The sequence below is a fragment of the Mus caroli genome, unplaced genomic scaffold (genome assembly GCF_978045245.1).
Source record: "Mus caroli unplaced genomic scaffold, Mus_caroli_1 scaffold_6, whole genome shotgun sequence".
Classification (NCBI taxonomy): domain Eukaryota; kingdom Metazoa; phylum Chordata; class Mammalia; order Rodentia; family Muridae; genus Mus; species Mus caroli.
Genome location: NW_028227261.1, coordinates 132,924,389 through 132,942,177, shown reverse-complemented (window position 1 = coordinate 132,942,177; position 17,789 = coordinate 132,924,389). Strand labels below are relative to the sequence as shown.

Below are 17,789 nucleotides of genomic sequence, written 5' to 3'. Positions count from 1 at the left end.
ACTAAAACCAAACAATTTGAAGGCTTTCAATTTTAGAAGGCATGAACTGTCCTTTAATTATATATATATATAAAATCTTGCACATAAAGCCGGGTGGTGGTGGTGCATGCCTTTAATCCCAGCACTTGGGAGGCAGAGCCAGGTATGGATTTCTGAGTTCGAGGCCAGCCTGGTTTACAAAGTGAGTTCCAGGACAGCCAGGGATATACAGAGAAACGCTGTCTCGAAAAACAAAACAAAAAACAACAACAAAAAAAATCTTGGAAATATTCAGTGTCCTTGCTCTCAGAATGAGCTACAATCTCCAAGACAAGAGCTGTTGAGTAAACTGGAGTAAGAAGAAAGGGAGACTGTGGTAGGAGGATTCCCCAGAGTTCAAGGCAAGTCTAAGGTACATAGCAAAATCCTGTCTCAAAAACTTGAGAGAGAGAGAGAGAGAGAGAGAGAGAGAGAGAGAGAGAGAGAGAGAGAGAGAGAGAGAGACTCATTTAGCTGATTGTATTTTACTGATTTGACTATAACATACAGATAAATAATGACGTTAATTATCTATGAGGTTAGAATTGGAGCATGAACAAACAGGGGGATTGTCTTAGTCAACCTATAGAGAACTACAAACAAGCCGCAATTAAGAGCTTTGTAAATCTATGTTTAATTGTTTTATTTTTAATGTTGCAATCCAGTCTAATGGGAAGAAACAGGTGGCTGTGGTTTTGTTTTATTAAATTGTTTCAATTCTCCCTGTATTTCATTTAACCAAACAAATCTTATCTTGGCTGCCTCTTGACTATTTTCTCACAAAACAAGAGTTACTACAATTAACTGAACTAGAGAGATAAGGTGCAGAAATAGAGCTAATAGGATATTCCCTGGGTTTCAAATCTGGCAGCTCACTTTCCCTGAGCACTTACAAAATCTGGTTTCAGAAGGAAAAAAAGTCTTTTCGACCTTCTATCCAAGGATAAATCTGCTTTCAAGTGACAAGTATTACAAAAGACAAGACTACAAAGTACAAAAATATGATCACTAAACTTGTAGTGAAAAACTGAATTATGGAAACCTAAGTTTAGCAAGCAAATAATAAAACATGAGTATCAAGATCATCCCAAACTTGCTCTATGGAGAGGAAAGAAATGCAAGTAACCTATGCTTCTGGCCAGAATAGTTTCTCAACAAATGTATATTTACCGCTATGTCCACCAGAGTAGTCGCTGTCTCTCTCTGTGTGTATCTGGGTGTCTGTGTGTGTGTTTGTTTCTGTGTCTGTCTCCCCACACCCCTTTATGCTTTCTCTTACACAATAAAACAATGTCTAACCAGCTAACACTGAAAGTCTATATTTTCCAGGATACATCTTTACATCTTATAGGAGTCTTTTTGAAGATCACCACTAATAGAAAATAATAGAAATCATATGTTCTTGGTTGTGATATGCAGAGAGAGAGAGAGAGAGAGAGCAAGGGGTGTTCCTAGCAGGATAAACATGGCCATCAGTCTTACCCAGAGCTTCCAGTAAGCTAACAAATTCTTTAAATCAAACTCAGAAAATTGCTGCACACCTCAGTCCTCAGTGTACCTGCCTTGAACTAAGAGTCTAATTCTCTACTTCTAAAAGGAGAGGGGCAAACATTCCCAGAATGTATCTCTAACCACACTTCTTAAACATAGCGAATACAGTCACTGCTAACAGTTTGTTATTCTAATTATTGTCTGTACACTGTGACATTTTTTTCTTCTGTAAAATAGGCCCAAAACTGACAGCACAAAGTTGTTGGGAGTACAAAATGAGGGGGAACTTAAGCACCTCCCATTAAATAGGTCCTCCTTTAGTATTTGTTGAATGAATACTAAAGTGTATGACTCATAATAAGTTCCTCTATTTCCTCTTAAATCTCCTTGATAAAATCTGTCAAAATGGTAAACAACAAGAAATACTGATTTTAGTTCCCTAATTCTTTGTGCAAGGAAATATATGCTAAGGAGTAAAGGAGAGAGAGAGACAGAGAGAGAGAAAAAGAGAGAGACAGACAGACAGACAGAGACACAGAGACAGACTTGTAAGCTTTTTCTGGAAGGTCCTTGGAGTCAGCATAAAAACACTTAGCATGATTAACAATGGTTTTAGAAACCAATGGGTTTTGCCTGTTCTCCATACAACCCTGACTAACATTAATTCTGCGAATAATATAAATCTTCTGTGACTTATCTTGTTGTCAAGTCTTCTCAGAAGTTGTTTTCAAATTAAACTATATCTTTAAAGGGTCCTCTGCAGTAGCCAAGTAATAGAACTCTCATTTGTATCTTTATTATTCTTAAAGATTGCACAAAATGGAAGCAAGGGCAAAGTACTATATCCACTGTACATCGTTCATTATAAAACAACATAAACATTTGGACTCTACCAAATAGGATATTTTTTAATTTATATATTGCGTGCTCTTATATTCATGCGTTATTTTACATGTATCATTATTCTCTCATAAATAATTGCAACTTGACCAATTTATACATCCACTACCACGATATACTCAATGTGGCAAGGAGTGCTCTTTGACAGGAGAACAGATAGGAAACGGAAACAGGTGTGTGGGTGTCACATCTACTGTTTTGCTTGCTATGCAGTGAAATGCTTAACATAAAGTTCACGCGGAACATCTTTTCAAAAGGCACGATTTCCTCCACAGACAAGAACGTTTTAAAAATGTGTGGCAGTAAAAATCATCACCTTTGAGCGCACTGAGATGCTTATATTGACGTGATCCTGAACCTCAAGACCAGAATGCTTTCAAAATGAGAGGCTATGCCAGAGTCTAGGGGCCTTAATGATGGAGAACCACAACCTATGTGCTGTTCGTTGGCTATGTTTCTTCAACCCTTCGTTAAACTTTGCTCCACTGGAGAACTGGAGCGGCTCACTGTTCCTAATCCGACACCATCCCCAGAATTGCGACAATATCAACGAAGCCCTTCTTGTCCCCACTTCACTCTCTACTGTGTCCTCGTCCCTGCTCATTCCCTAGAAGGAGCGTTAGGAGTCGTGCTCACCACGACCCCCAGCCTCAGGGTCGCTCTGATCGTCAGTGAAGCAGACATCCACATCACTGTCCTCGCTCTTGGGATCCCCAGGCTCCAGAGCATAGCTGGGCTCCGCGCCCGGGCCATCGCCCGCCTTGGCCATCAGGCTCTGGCCTGGGTGGCGGGACTTGACGTGACGCTCCAGGTCTCGGCGGCGCACTAGCACCTTGCCGCAGAACTCGCAGCGGTAGGGCGTATTGCCCTCGGCGTGGAGTCGGATGTGCTTGTTGAGATTGCTGGGGTCGCCGAAGGGCCGCAGGCACACTTTGCACTTGAGCGGCTTGTAGCCCGTGTGCGTCCGCATGTGGATCTTGAGCCCGTACTTGCGCGAGTACAGCTTGCCACAATAGAGGCACAAGTGGCCCGTCTTGGGCTTGCCTGCCGCGCTCCCGCCACCGCCGCCACCCCCGGGGCCCGTCGCCGCCACTACGGCTGGAGGCAGCGTCCCCGAGTCCAGGCGGGCGCGACCCTTCCCGGCTGCCATCTCGGACAGCTGCTGTGTGTGCATGGCGATCTCGCGGTCGATGCTGGCCAGGGAGCCCAGTTCGGCCGGCCCGATCGCCGCCGCCGCCGCCGCTGCCGCTGCCGCCGCCGCCGCTGCCGCCGCGGGGCCGCTCAGATAGGAGATGGACTCCGGGTATTTGAGCAGCCCGCCCAAGTGCAGCTTGAGAGGGTAATAGGCGGCCGGAGGGCCGTAGAGCAGGTCTCCGCTGTACACCGTAAAGGCCGGCATGACGGCGGGCAGGGGGCTGCACTCGCCGCCGCCACCGCCGCCGGGGTACGCCTTTAGGCTGCCGGCGTCGAGGGGCGGCAGCGCGCAGCGCTCCACGGGGAGCCCGGGAGCCGGGAGAGCGGCGTAGCGCGCGGAGGGCAGCGAGGTGGTGGCGGCGGCGGGCGGAGCCCGCTCCACGTGCTTGAAGGCCGACGCCTCTTCCGGGTGGCCGGCGAGCAGGGGGAAGGCTCGCAGGGCCCCGGGACACGGCAGGCCCGCCGGCGGCGGCTCCCCCGCCAGCAGGCATTTGGGGTGGTGGTGGTGGTGGTGGTGAGCGTGGTGGTGATGGTGGTGGTGGCCCGCCGGGCTCTCCCCACTGCCCGGACGCCCGCCGGCCCGGCCCCCGCCCAGCAGCCGCCCTAGCGCCAGCCCCGGTCCCTTGCCGCCTCCCTCTTCCCGGTAGGGGTCGCTCTGCGCAGCCACCCGGGCCAGGCCGGCCGGCTTGAAAGCCGAGCGCACGCCTGGGTAGAATGGCAGGCCTCCGCTGCCGCCCGAGGAGCCGCCCACGATCCCCAGGAATTGACTGTGCGCGCGGTCCGGCTGCTCCTTGCCCTTCTTGGGCGTTCCCCATTTGCCCGGCGGCGGGGAGGTGGCCAGGGGCGCCAGGGAAGCCTCCCGCTTGATGCTTTCCCGCGCCCCGCACGCCTGGGCGAGCTGAGCGGCCGGCGCTTGAGGCCGCAAAGCCACTGCCTGGACGGGCGCCGTCAAGTCCGGGACGGTGGGTTTCGGAGGGAGGCCGAGGCCTTCTGCCACCGGGGAAGCGCCGGGCCGGGCCGCGTGCTCCTGGGGCAGAAAGGCACGGCCGCCGCCGCCGCTGAGGACGCAGTGGAACCGCAGGTGTGCCTTGAGGCTGTTAGGGTAGCGAAAGGTCCTCCAGCAGTACCAGCAGATGTAGCGCTCCTCCCCTGGGCAAGAAAGGCGAGAGTAACAAGTTTAGAAGCTAGGGAGCCAGAAAGAAAGCTCCATCCCAGCAGGCACAGCAGGCATAGCCCGGGTTTGACCTGCGATGTGGCAGAAAGAAGGGTAAAGGAGGAAGGTCTTAGGGCCAAGAGATAAAGTTCAGTAACCTTATCAAGAACCTCCCAAGGCGTGTAAATGGCCAACCCTTGTCACTTCCATCCTCAAAGGCCTACTTAAAGAGCAAAATAGGTGACCTGGACCTTTCCAGTGAAGATTTCCACCAAGCCCTCACAGTAAATCTCCTTTGGAAGAGCCCTGCTCAGGAAGGCTAGCCTGGAAGAGCAGAGAGCAGCTGTTGCCTTAAATCAAGTGTTGAGGCTGTGCTGTGCCTGTGCCCATCTGTTGGCGTTTACAGAATAGGTGGCGTATGTCAAGGAGTTTGGATAAACTGAACAAAGGCCAATCTAATAGTCGTGAGCGCCTCATTACCAGGCAAGACAATATCCTGTATGTATGGGCCATATGTAATCATTCCTTTTCATATAACAATGTCTTTTGTGTCCTCTCTCCGCCCTTTCACCCCCTCCCAGACTTAAAACATTTGCTTGAGGTTTTCCTGGAGCGTGACCAAATGAATCCCCACATAAGGATGATGGTTTGCACCCTTATTTCCTATTTAACTTTATCTAATTGGATTGGAGAGGGGAAAAACTACTACTTTCTGATATTCTGGAATGGATGCTGATATTCTGAGGATGGCATAGCATTGACTTATCTGTTGTTTTACCTGGTGGCTAATTAACTCCTAGATAGGTGCACAGATATAAGCTTAGAAAACACTTGAGCAAGATATTTCATTTAATAAATATATAAAAATGAGAAAGGTCCTCAGCTTTTTAAAGTGCAGATTTCTCTACCACAAGTGCTGTGCATGTGTGCACTTGCAGCGTCAATTCTGTGTGTCTGTTACATTATAACTGTTTTTGACTTGCTAGGGTCTGTAAACACAATCCAGAGACAGGTACATGAGATAGCTACTAATTGAGTGCTAGAAGCTAATTTCTACGTGCTAGTGTGCATACAATGCAGTTTATTTTTAAAGTGATTAATTGATAACACTAAAGATGTCTGTGAGAAAAGTTGATTGGGCCATGAGGAAATTCCAAAGTACATTGTAGGTCTCGTAAGATTTACTAGAAACGTTGCATGCTCCCTCTTTAGGCGCACTCTGCTCGTACTTCGCACTCTGCTCGTACTTCTCAAACCTTGCTACAGAACCCATCATGATGGAACGCGTGAGTTCAGAGTTCGAGGCCAGCTTGAGCTATATAATGAGTTCCAGACCAGCCAGGGCTACATAACAAGCTGTCCTCAGGAGGGGTGGGTGGAGTTTATTCCACAAGAGGTCAAAGGAGATCTGGGAGAAATGCGGAGATAAGGATTTATCTATAACAGTCTATCTCCATTGTTTATTGAAGACTTAGGCAAGACCATCTCAATATTCCTGGCATAATAGGCATATGTAAGGCAGGATTTTATGTAGAAAAGATGTTTTACTAAAACAATTCTTGGAAAGAGAAGTGACCCCTTAGTTTTTTGGGGGTGTCTGAAATTCATAAGGTCTTTTGCAGCAGTTCTTCAAGAGTTTTCTGTTTGTTCCAAAGTGACTCTGCCAATGCAAAGCCAAGTAAGCTTTGTTCTTTAAAATGAAGGAGCAGTAACAATCTTTCTATGAAATGAAACTAACTTAAGTTATCCAGTATTGTTAAAACAGATGATATTCCTACTTATTTCTTCCTCTTCTCAAAATATAACAAAAGTGTGTCCATATGTGCTTCTCTCTCTCTCTCTCTCTCTCTCTCTCTCTCTCTCTCTCTCTCTCTCTCTCTCTCTCTCTCTGTGTGTGTGTGTGTGTGTGTGTGTGTGATTCCACATATTACTTTTCCAACTTAACTTCATCAACAGGTTTTGCAGACCCTAAGGTTCAACTCTTGCCAAGTGAGCCAAACACTCTTCATAAATGACTTTGCTCCTCCCCTTCATGTAATTTTAAAGATTTTAGGCATGCCCAGTCTAGAAAATTTCAGGTTCAAGGTAGGATGTACCTTCCCTAACAGGAAAATGATAAATTTGTTATTATCATTTGGCTTATGGCATTTATAAAACCAGTTGGCTGAAATAGAATACATGATTAAACACATTGCTTTTCTGTTTAGTTGTTCCTATGTGAAAGTGTTCTGTGCTGGAACAATTTGTTGTGGAGTTTCAAGTCTGAGAGTTCCCCCCTGTGAGACAGCAGTACTTATTACTGACAGAAGAATCTGAATGTGATTCAGGGAACAAACAATATCAGTATAATTCTTATAAATATTGGACATACCAATCTATTTTTAAACAAATAGAATTGATTTGCAGAGGACAGTGACATTTTGAAGTGAAATGACTCATTGCTCTGAATAATGTGTCCCACGCATGTAGTGTTTGCTAATTACCACACTTTTATCAATATATACCTGCTTCTAAATGGGGGCAATGGCACAGCAGTTCCAGAGGAGATTTATTAAAATACTTTGGGACATTTTTGTTGTCTATAAATAAATAGCTTCTTTGGAGAAATAATGAACATGCTCAAACAACTGTCAAGGGGTTAGGGATGAGGACAGGGGATGCCTTGTGAAGGGTGGGAGTGGACTTTCAAGATCTTAAGTCTTTTAGCTCTTCCCAGCCTTCTTTCCACAGGAAATGACCTTCAGTGCTGTGTGGAGGGGTTGAAAATGATTTTCCCTTTAGTTGCTGCACCTTAATTTGCATGGATTGGCTCTTGGCTTGAAAGGAATCAAATAAATCTGAGAAGAAACTGGGAGACATCCCAGATTCTGTTTAAGTAGACTTAGTAAGAGGAAATGAATAAATTCCATTTCAAGGAAGGACATTAGTACCTGCCAAGGGACCAGCTGTAAGCTCTATAATGCTTCTAAATGCCATCGAATACACTGCTCTCCTGAAAAACTTACAGAGAAAGAGCACCCTTGTGCCTTTTAAAAAGCATTCTACATTTAAGCTTTGGTCTCTAGAATTCAAGATGTAATCCTTGTAACTTTGGTGTCTAGAATTCAAGATGTAGTTGTTGTAGCATATCAAATCTCCTTATTGTTTCTTAAGTGAGTAAATACTTGTCATTCGGAATGAAATAGGACGGGAAGAACCCATGAAGTTTCTAAGGAGTATTCCTCTGCCATTGAGGACCAGATTACTGCTTTTATTACCATTCGCTTATGAGCTCTAGGCTAGCAGTTCCCTCTCTCCCTTGTCAAGAGGTGAATTCAGTTTCCAGAAAGCTAAACAGAAAGATTCTTCAGGTCTGTGGTCACCTTCCACAATCCAGGAGAACTGGACTCTACTCTTGCTCACCCTCACTGTTGGGGAGACCTCAGAGCAGTACCTTTCTCATCATGAGTTGGAGTCGCAGTTATAGGGATGTCAAACCACTGAGCCAAGGAGTTAGAATACCACACAGTCAGCTCTTCCCCAGGCTGGACGTCTCGCAATGCCCGATAGAAGATCTAGGATATAAAAAAATAAATAAATAAATAAATAAGGTTCTGTGTTATTTCCTGGATGACTGGGAATAAAGATTGAAAGACTGGTACTGTGATCCTGGAGAAGCTGCTGGATAACTTGGAATCTCATCCTTCATCTTTTAAATGACAAAACAAAAGTATCTTCCTTACGAGGTCATTGGGATGTTGAAGAGAGAATTCTTGCCTTTCAAAGTTCTTTGCTCATGAAATTCTTGTCTGCCTTAGGGACCATTAGTAGATGAAACTGGAATTGATAACAATGAGGGGCTCTGACAGTACCTGTCCTCCTGGTAAGTCTGCAATAGCTTCCAGAGTCTGTTCCTGGGGATTCCTGGCTGCCCGGATTAACCCTATCCACTCCAGAGGGGAGCCCCCTGACTCGTCCACCAGCTCCCCTCTCACCATGCGCACCTGCAATACAAGCAGTGGTCATTACCCAACGTGCCACAGCCAGGCTCACAGCTTAGAGGAAAGTTTATCCTACAGACCACGGAGCTCAGGAAAGCAGTTGTGTTCTCTTTGACCCAGCCTCTAGTAGCTGCTCAGGGCCCCAGCTTAGAGAGTGGAAAAATAAAGGAGTCTGGGTAGTAGACAGTATCACCACCACCACCACCACCACCACCACCACACACACACACACACACACACACACACACACACACACACACACCTTGGAAACACCAGCTGGAAAAAAGCATCTTCTCAGAGCTCCAGGATGCATCTTATTGCAAAACTCACCACCTCTTCCCTAAGTGACGTTCTGGAATCCTTAACACTGAGAGAGAAGTGGTTTCTAAGTTCAATCAGGTCCCGAAGCCTGATGCGGTACTCCTACCCTGTTTCTCAGCCTCCCGATTCTCTAGTACCGCACTAGGCTGCAAGTGAACTCAGCAGTGAGATGCTCAGAACAAAGCGAGCACGGAGAAATTTTGCCTGCAGCTAGCAAGCCATTTAAAAGCAATTAAATTGCGTTTAAAGAGAGAGGCGTGGTGAGCTTCAAAACCCGGTGTTGCCTGGGATGAGAGACAACGGGCTTTCTAGCACCCGGAGAAAGATGCTGGCCCTGCTCCTCCTATGAAAGATACTTCTTATAAGAAAGCTCTAGGAGGTTACTAAAACCAAGGTCTTTCTCTTTTAAACAAGCGTTCCATTTCATTCCCTGGTTGCTGTCTGCCAGTCCTTGGCTGCTAAAGCGCCCCCCACCCCCACCCGCTGCGGTCAAGAGTCTTTACTGTCCCTCTCTGGTCAGGGATCCTGAGAGTGTGTTGAGGTTAGGGGGTCAGAGTGGGAGAGTTGTACCTGGGGCCTCTCGGCTGGGACCTCAGACTCTAAGAGCCAGCCACAAGGTTTAACTAGGTGTTCTTTCGAGGGTGGGCTCCCCTACCTCTCAACAGGCATCAAAAGTAATCACCTTGCTCATCCCCTCTCCATTTCCTACACTAACCTTCAAGCAAAAGGGGTTTGGGTGGTGATATATTCCCAGAACTAAGAGCCTCCCAAGGACGATCTCTTCGGTGAAATGAAATTAAATTGTTTAAAACAAAAATGTAAACCTCATATTACTAAAGAGAAGGAGAGAAAAGTCCTCTCCATCCTATGACTACAACGAAAAGGGAACCTTTGCAGGGAAGGCAAGGACTGAGGTGGGAGTTAGGAGTTTCACCTTGCTGAGGACATCCTGGAGCGCTGAGAAACCACCGGTTCCCAGAGGCCCCCCATACCTACAGACCCTGGCGCACTAAGGTCTGTTCCAGCTCAGCTCTGCCCTCCCGTTAGCCCGCCCCACGTCCAGCTCAGTTATCAGACTTGCTAAGGATAATCAGATAATTCTGTCCTGCAGATTTAGCAGGTATCCCTTTTCTCTGCTGCTCGTCTCTACCCCTTTTTCTGGATCAGGGAAATAGGAGGTGAGGGGCAAGGGACGGAGATCCAGAATGGCCCAGTACCTTTTTCTTGGGCCCTGGTTCCCTGCGATCTGACAGGTACTTGCCCAGCTTGAAGGTGCCAGGCACCGGCCCAAGGCGCAAGCCAGCCGGGATGCAGCAGTCAGCGTTCACGCTGGTGGCCGAAGTGCGGGAAGTTCCGTGCATTGTTGCCACCGCCGCCAGGCAGACGCTGGGGCTCGCGGGGTCCTCCACGGGGCGCAAGTGACAGAACCAGGAGCAGCCGCATGCAGAGGAGGGACCCGCACCCCGACGTGCGTCTTCTGTCCGCGGAGTGACGTGGGCGGGCATGCACTGCGCCTTTTCAATCCGGGCGGGCGCCTTTTGGCACCGCGAGCGCAAGGGCGCGGAGTTTGGTGAGAGAGTTGCGCTGTGAAGCAGCTGCAGAGTCCCACCCGAGAGGGTCACATGGAGTGGTTCCCTCAGCCCCCTGCATAATCGAGGCCTCTGAATGGCTAGCACACAATGGTCCAGGCGACCTTCCCATTCCTAAAAATCCAATTTGTCAAGGGCGAAGAAAAGGCGCTGGTGAATCAAAGGTCCGGCGGGACCATTAATCCTCAGCATGGGGTATTGTCCCTGAGACAGTTACGATATTTTAAGTGACAAATCCACTGTATAATTTCTCCATAAATTTTACTTCCTTTTATTGTTCACCGACAAACCAGTTTTGGGAAATAAGTGACTACTTTAAGTCTACTTGGCTGATTCCTTTGAGCCTTGGTCTACTTCAAAGATTCTTAATTCTCTCCCCTTGGCTTTATTGTAAAGGAGATTAAACAAAGGGACCGGGACTGTTTGGAGGACTTGTTAACTTCTATTGATTTCTGGCGTGTGCCATACAGAAATTAGGCAGGTACTTGATGGGAAAACACCAGAAAATACCTACACTTTTTAAATAACGACCATAGTACCATTTCAGGGATTGGGTTCAGGCCAGTCCACAGTTTAGAACCGCTTTAGTTTTTTCCTAGACCTCGATCTACCCCCAAATATGAAACCACCAGAAGTATTTGAGAGGGTGAAAGCCAACTGAGTAGTACGTCTCCATCTCCCTGTCGCACTCAGGGTCCACACTTTCTCTGAGAGTAGGAAGCGGCCACAAAGCCAACAGCTTCGTAGGAGATCTGCTCTGCGGATGGAGCTGCAGCGTTGAAGACCTGGGAAGTTCTCCTGCGGGGTTATTAATCACGTCTTCCCACCGGCAATCAATTCAAACCTTGTTTTGCTTTTAAGTTGAAAACGGGGGGGGGGGGAGAGAAAGTCCTGACACTAACTTCTCCAGAACCAAAAGGATAGATTTTTTTTAAACTTATTTTTAAAGCAAACCACCACCACCAAAATCATCTCTCCGTCTCTCAACGGGAAAGGAGTAAAGGAGTGCCCTAGAGGGTATTTGGGTCAACCCTGGGCACCTTTCCCCAAACCCCACGCTGCCATTACTGGAGCTACCAAGAAACTCCTGCAGAGGCCTCAGTGCTGTGGTGTCCTCACTCCCACCTTGTTCCCACCCCACCCCACCCCCACTTCATCCAGTGCTCACAGAAAGTAGAACAGAGTACCCTGAGCAAAGCGCTCACTGCTTCCTCCCTGTGGCCTTGACCAAGAAGATGCAGTTATCCAGCCAGAATCTGGAGTGGCTCTGGCTACCGGATGTCAGGGAAGCAAAGTAACAACTTTGCTGCAAGTTCGAAGAGGGCCCTTAAAGTAGTTTATTAAGCTGCCCTCTGTTGGAAACTTGTGCTCACAAGACTCGAGACACCTTTCCTGAATTCCTTGGAGCCTGGTTCTCCAGACCTGAAAAGTGGGAATGGTGGATACAAAGGGTTCCTTGCCTCCCTTTCTGCTGTTCACCCCAGTTTGTTGGGAAAGTGCAAAGTGCATACCAGTGGCATTGTGAAAGTCACAGAATTCGTTGTTTACAGCAATGGGAAAGCCAGGCCAGGTCAAAGGTCTCAAGTCTACGCAAATGAAGACAAGACCACGCAGGGACACAAAGAAGACGGACTCGGTGTCCACTCCCCGGTCTGTGTAGATACACCTGCGTGAGACAGGAGAGAACCTCTTGGTGGGACTTTGAATAGCCATGCCTTTGTGACTACACAGAGCCTTGCTGGAAACTAGTTTCTAAGATGGCAACCTCTAAGTTTCACGCTCAACCTTCCAATTGCTTCTCTGACGGTAAAGAAGGCTATCCTCCAGAGATAGAAGAGAGCCTTTGATCTAGGGGCCTATGAATGGCAAAACCGGGGGAGGGGGAGGGAAGTGGAGGGGGGTGGCTGAGGAAGCCTTTCCGATGAGCCCAGGGCAATAAATTTAAGCCATGAACATGTCCCTCTAACCTCTGGCCTGGCTACTCCGGATGACACCTAGTTTAACTATCCAGCACTGAGAGCGAGAAGGGGGCGAGCGCAGTGCCTGGGTTCGGGGCGCCTCCCTAGCCCTTCTTAACCAGTGAAAAAGCGTGAACGACACGCGAACAATTTTATCAATAGGACCATGTAAAGGCCGACTGTGAGGAAAGTTATTTATTAATATAGCCAATTGTGACTGGTTCCCAGCTCCGAGAGAAGAAAGAGACTGCGCCAGAGGCATTCACACCAGCTCGCCGAGTTTTATTCTGTCCTGTGGCTCAGAGTTGCAGTTCCCCAAGTGAAATAAATTGTCCACAAAGGAGAAAAGGAACACATTTTCTTTTATTTTTCCTCCCCTAAAAAGCAAGGGTGAAACCAATCTAATGTGCCCAGTGGAGCAAGATGGGCCGTGAAAGGCTGGGTGTTAAAAGTAAAAGCGGGCTGTGCAGCAAATGGGATGGAAAATTAAATGAAATTAAATAGCTTGAACGGCCGTATTGTCCCTTATTAAAAAGACACATTAATTACATGGTCTCAGCCTTATTCAAAGACAATGTTGAGACTCAATCAAAACATTCCACTCGGCTTTTTTATCGACTTAAAATGGGCGGCCAGAGGCCCTGTTAAAGCGAAATCCCTCCTACACGGGAGGTGCAAGGAGAGCGTGGTTTGGGGCGGGCCCGCAGCCTGCCCAGCGCGGCCGGCACTCGGCTCCCGCGGCGGTAACAGGTTGCTCTGGGAGGCTCCAGCTCAGAGAGAGGCGACGGGCGGGGAGGGCGAGCCGCGGAGGCCGAGGCGAAACCTGCGCTGCCCTCGGAGCCCCCGCCCGGCCCGCAGCCCCCGCCCAGTCCCGGGCGCGTCCCGCTCCGGTGGCGGTGGCGGCGCGCGCGACCTGCGGGGCTCTGCCGGGGAGGAACGAGCCGGCCTCGGCCTTCCGGGCCCAGCGCGGCGCTCCGTCTCGGAGCGCGCTTCTTGGGGCGACCAGCATCGGCCGGGCCAAGGCCCCGGTTCTCCGGGTCCCCCGGGAGGGCCGAGCCGGCTGTCCCGAGTGGGTCCGCGAGTCACCGAACAACCGCCGGGTCGCCGCTCCGGTCCACACCCGAGACGGAGAGAGGCCGGGAAGCCGCGGACTGGAGGGCCGGTGCGGCGGCCATCTCCGGGCCGGCGCTAGCCCAGGAAGCGCCCCCTGCGGGTGTCGGCGGCGGCCAGGTCAGAGCCGACCAGCTGCTCTGCCCCCGAGGCGCGGGTGGGACATTAAGGGCGCCTCTGAATAGAAAGGCTGAGCCGGGGCTCTGGGAACGCCACCAGATGACGCGCCCGCGCCGGGGCCTTTTCCCCCTTAATTGCGTGGACCGTGGGTGCGCGGCGGCCTGGAGTCTTCAAACTTGTAGCCAAGGACGCAGCCTGGACGCCGCTGGTGGGTTTTGTGGTGCCTTTTGTTTTGTTTTGTTTTGTTGGTTTGCTTTGGTCTTTTTTTTTTTTTTTTAAAGTCTAGCATTGGAAACGACTCAATAAAAGTATTCAGAGTCCCTCTCGAGTTGCCTTTTAACCGGAGTTCCCCCAACTTATTTCTTGGTTCTTTCGGTTGACATGGTGCAAAGAAAAGTCAGCGAGCGTGCTGCTGAATTGCAATGTCTTGGGGCACCTCCACATTCACGCTTCTCGGCCGGCCTCTGCCCGAGGAGCCCGCGCTCAATTCGATTTTCCTTGCTATTGGGCACATTTAGGAGCGCCTCTATTTGTGAAGTTCATTTCTAGGCAAATGTATTCAAGAGCTGATGGGAATGAATAGGACCGTGTGTCAGCCGCCCCTAATTGGGATTAAAGCACTTAGGAGCATATGCAGAGACTGACAGAAATTCTCAGGTTGCATTGTCTTCAGACTTCCACCCGCTCGGACGCTCCTCCTCCAAGGGAGATTTATAAAGCTTGCGGGGGGAGAAACTGAGGAAAGAAAGAGGAAAGGCAAAGAGCCAGGCTAATAGCTCAGGGTGGGGCTGCAGCTCAGCTAGAGAAGGTGGCGGCTTCCCAGAAAAGACGCTTCAGATAATTGAGCGCTGGCGGGGGGGGGGGGGGGGAACAGGTCCAAACTCTGAAAGGCTGGGAGTTAAAAGGCGAAATAAAGATGTTGTTGAGGCTCCCAAACGCCCCCTTCCTTTTTTCTTTCCACTGAAGAACCTGCCTTTCTTTTTATCGCGACGGCCAATTCTGCACCCCAAAGCACATCTCTTTTAGAGGGAAATACACCGGTTGATACGTGAAACGGAGAGCAAGGAGTCATATAGGAAACAAGAATAACTTTTGTGTGTTGAAAGGCTGTGATCAAAATATCCCGGAAAAGTTTCCCTTATGGATGTGTTAAACATATGCGTGCACAATGTGTGTTGGAACACAAGCACAGTGAGTGCTCACGTGCATACAAATCACAGCTTTGAATATATCCTCTACCTGTAAATCTCAATACAGAATTGCCCACTGAGGTTTGGGGCTAAAGTGACAGAACCTTTTAAAATCTGGGAACTGGCATGGAACGGAGACTGAGCTGGGTTTCCTAAACAGAGGGCAATGGCAGTCTCCTATGGCCTCTGAGAAGCAGAGAAGTCTAAAAGATAAGGTAAACACTAAAAAGAGTGAGGCTGTCCAGAGTTATCAGGATTTCACGGTTTCTGAGTAGTTTGACTCCGCCTGGAAGCCCTGGTTTTTTTTGAGGGCTCTGAGACTCTGAGTGCACTGAGAAGGCGCCGGAGCACAGAATCAAAGGCTTCTCGCCACATTCTTTTGGGTATAAGAAGGAAAGAAAAGCAAGGCTAGGTGAGGCTGTGGAGAAAACAATAACCAATAGCTTCTGGGATAAATTCCTATTCAACCAGATTCCAGGGACGTCATTAACTACACAAAATCCAGAACACCCAAGTCCCGAAGTGACTATAGTGGGAAGCTGTGTTCTCCAGCTATGATGGGATTCTGGATAAGAAAAAAACCATGAAGCACAAGAGCAAGCTCCTCAGAGTGAGCAGACACTTTCCCTTTTAGGTTCCTTAGCAGAACTAAAAACCTTCGTTCTCCCCAGGATCGTCCACCTCATGATTACATAGCACAAGTTTGTGTTCTATAGAAAGTGGATCTTTCTTAAATCAGGTTTTCTGTTTTGTTTGTCATTGTGGTTGTTACTCCTTATTTCTTTAGAAAGTTATATTTTATTTGTTGGGGAGTGTGGTGTGTGTGTGTGTGTGTGAGTGTGTGTGTGTGTGTGTGTGTGTGTGTGTGTGTGTGTACCGTGGCACTTGTGTGTAAATCAGAGGGATGTATGGGGTCAGTTCTCTCCTCCTAATGTGAGTTCCCAGGGTCAAACTCAGGTTGTCAGGCTCAAGCCACCTCCCAAGCCCCCTTTACACCTTATTATGATTGTCATTTATTAATTGTACCGAGTAATGAATTTCATGGTGGAATTTTTATATGCTTTGATCATGTTCATCCTACTTGTCACCCGGTATTGATCAGCCTTGGAGTAATGGGAGTAAGCTGGCTGTACAGACATATTTTTAGGAGCTGAGGCAAGCTATGAATTTGGGAAGTTCATAATATTCATTACAATAGTAGTGGGAGCAGAGCAATAGAAATTACCAGCTATGTCACAACTGAGAACCTAACTCAGCTGCATAAGTACCATCTCCAAAGAACTATCGCCAAGCTCACCACTAGTACCTAGCACTGCTGCCCTGCTGATCACATGCTTGTCTCATGCAATGCTCCATCATTTGTGCTATCCATGTTCCCTCTTACATCCATAAACAAGTGATAGTCTCAGCTTCCTGAAAGTGTGTTGAATGTTATGTATTCATTACAGAGTAGTGGTTCACATTGGGGTAATCTTTCAGATAGATGGAATCGTGACATAAAACTTAGGTGAGATTACAAAAACGAATTTTAGGCAAAGGCACAGAAACATGCTTTTCTTTCTGAGTAGTTTTATACAGATACAGAGCTTGGGGGCATACTAGAAATCAAGCCTTGGAATTCACATGTACTCTACTAATGAGCTAAACTTCTAGCCCCTTAAATACAGTTCGCACATTATAAATTGACCCATTGAAATGAATAATTTTAGTATGTGCAACCATTGCAGTTACCTATTTTAGGAAGTTTTTATTTCCAACTCCAAGAAAACTTATTCTAGGCACCCACCTAGTGTTTTCTATCTCTAAAGATTTGCTTTCTCTAAGCATTTCATGTACATGTACATAAATGCTATGTTCTCTTGTGACCACCTTACATCATTTTAGCATCATGATTTTAGAGATTCTTTTAGTCCACTTTCTGTTGCTGTAGCAAACTAGCATCAATAGGACAAAACAAATAGAAAGAGAAACCAAAGCAAAAGTACAAGAAATGCATACAGATGCAGAGATACACACATTGGCACACACAGAAGTCCCACCAAGAAACAAAATCAGAAGCCATAATAAATAAGCAAAAAAAAAAAAAAAATCTGTAAAGGAGAAAAAAAGTCCAGAGAATGCATTATGAAAAAGGGAAGAGAACAGCATCCAAAACTGCTATTGAGTTTGTTTTTTATGGACCGTCTGCTGCTGGGCACGGGGCCTGCCCTGAATTTGTGATAGCATCTGGATTAGGGATGGAGACTTTTGTCATTTCCCTTTCTCGGTGGTGATGATACTATGTCTGACTTGAACCCTGTGGGTTTCTATGTGTATCAGTCCTGTTGTATTTGGAAGACACTGTTCCATTGGAGCCTTCCATAACCCATGGTTCTTATAATGGTACCACCTCCTCTTCTACTTAGATCCCTGAGCTTTGAGTGGATTTGATGGAGACATCCCATTTACTATTGAGCATCCCAAGGGCTTTCCCTCTCTGCACACTGTCCAGTTGTGGGTCTCTCTCTGTATTTGTTCCGATCTACCACAAGAGGAAGCTTCTTGAATGGTGACTGCGGAATACACTGACCTGTGAGTATAGCAGAATTTTGTTAGGAGTAATTTTATTGCTATATTCCTTTAGTAGAACAGTAATATTTGGCTTTCCCTTAAGTCCCTAGCCTACCTATTCTCAGGGTTTTGTCCATCCAAGCAGTGTTAGGCATGGGTTCCATCTCATGGCATGGGCCTTAAACCTTAAATCCAATCATATATTGGTTGATTAC

General features: G+C 47.7%; 1 protein-coding gene across 1 annotated transcript; it reads right to left on the bottom strand.

Moving 5' to 3' along the window:
• Positions 1–3,028: 3,028 nt before the first annotated feature.
• Positions 3,029–10,562, bottom strand: Prdm13 (PR/SET domain 13). Its single transcript, XM_021161628.2, has 4 exons — positions 10,275–10,562; positions 8,608–8,739; positions 8,190–8,310; positions 3,029–4,752 (listed from the first exon to the last, which is right to left on the bottom strand). The coding sequence occupies exons 1-4, from the start codon at positions 10,560–10,562 to the stop codon at positions 3,029–3,031; spliced, it is 2,265 nt and encodes a 754-aa protein (XP_021017287.1).
• Positions 10,563–17,789: the final 7,227 nt, after the last annotated feature.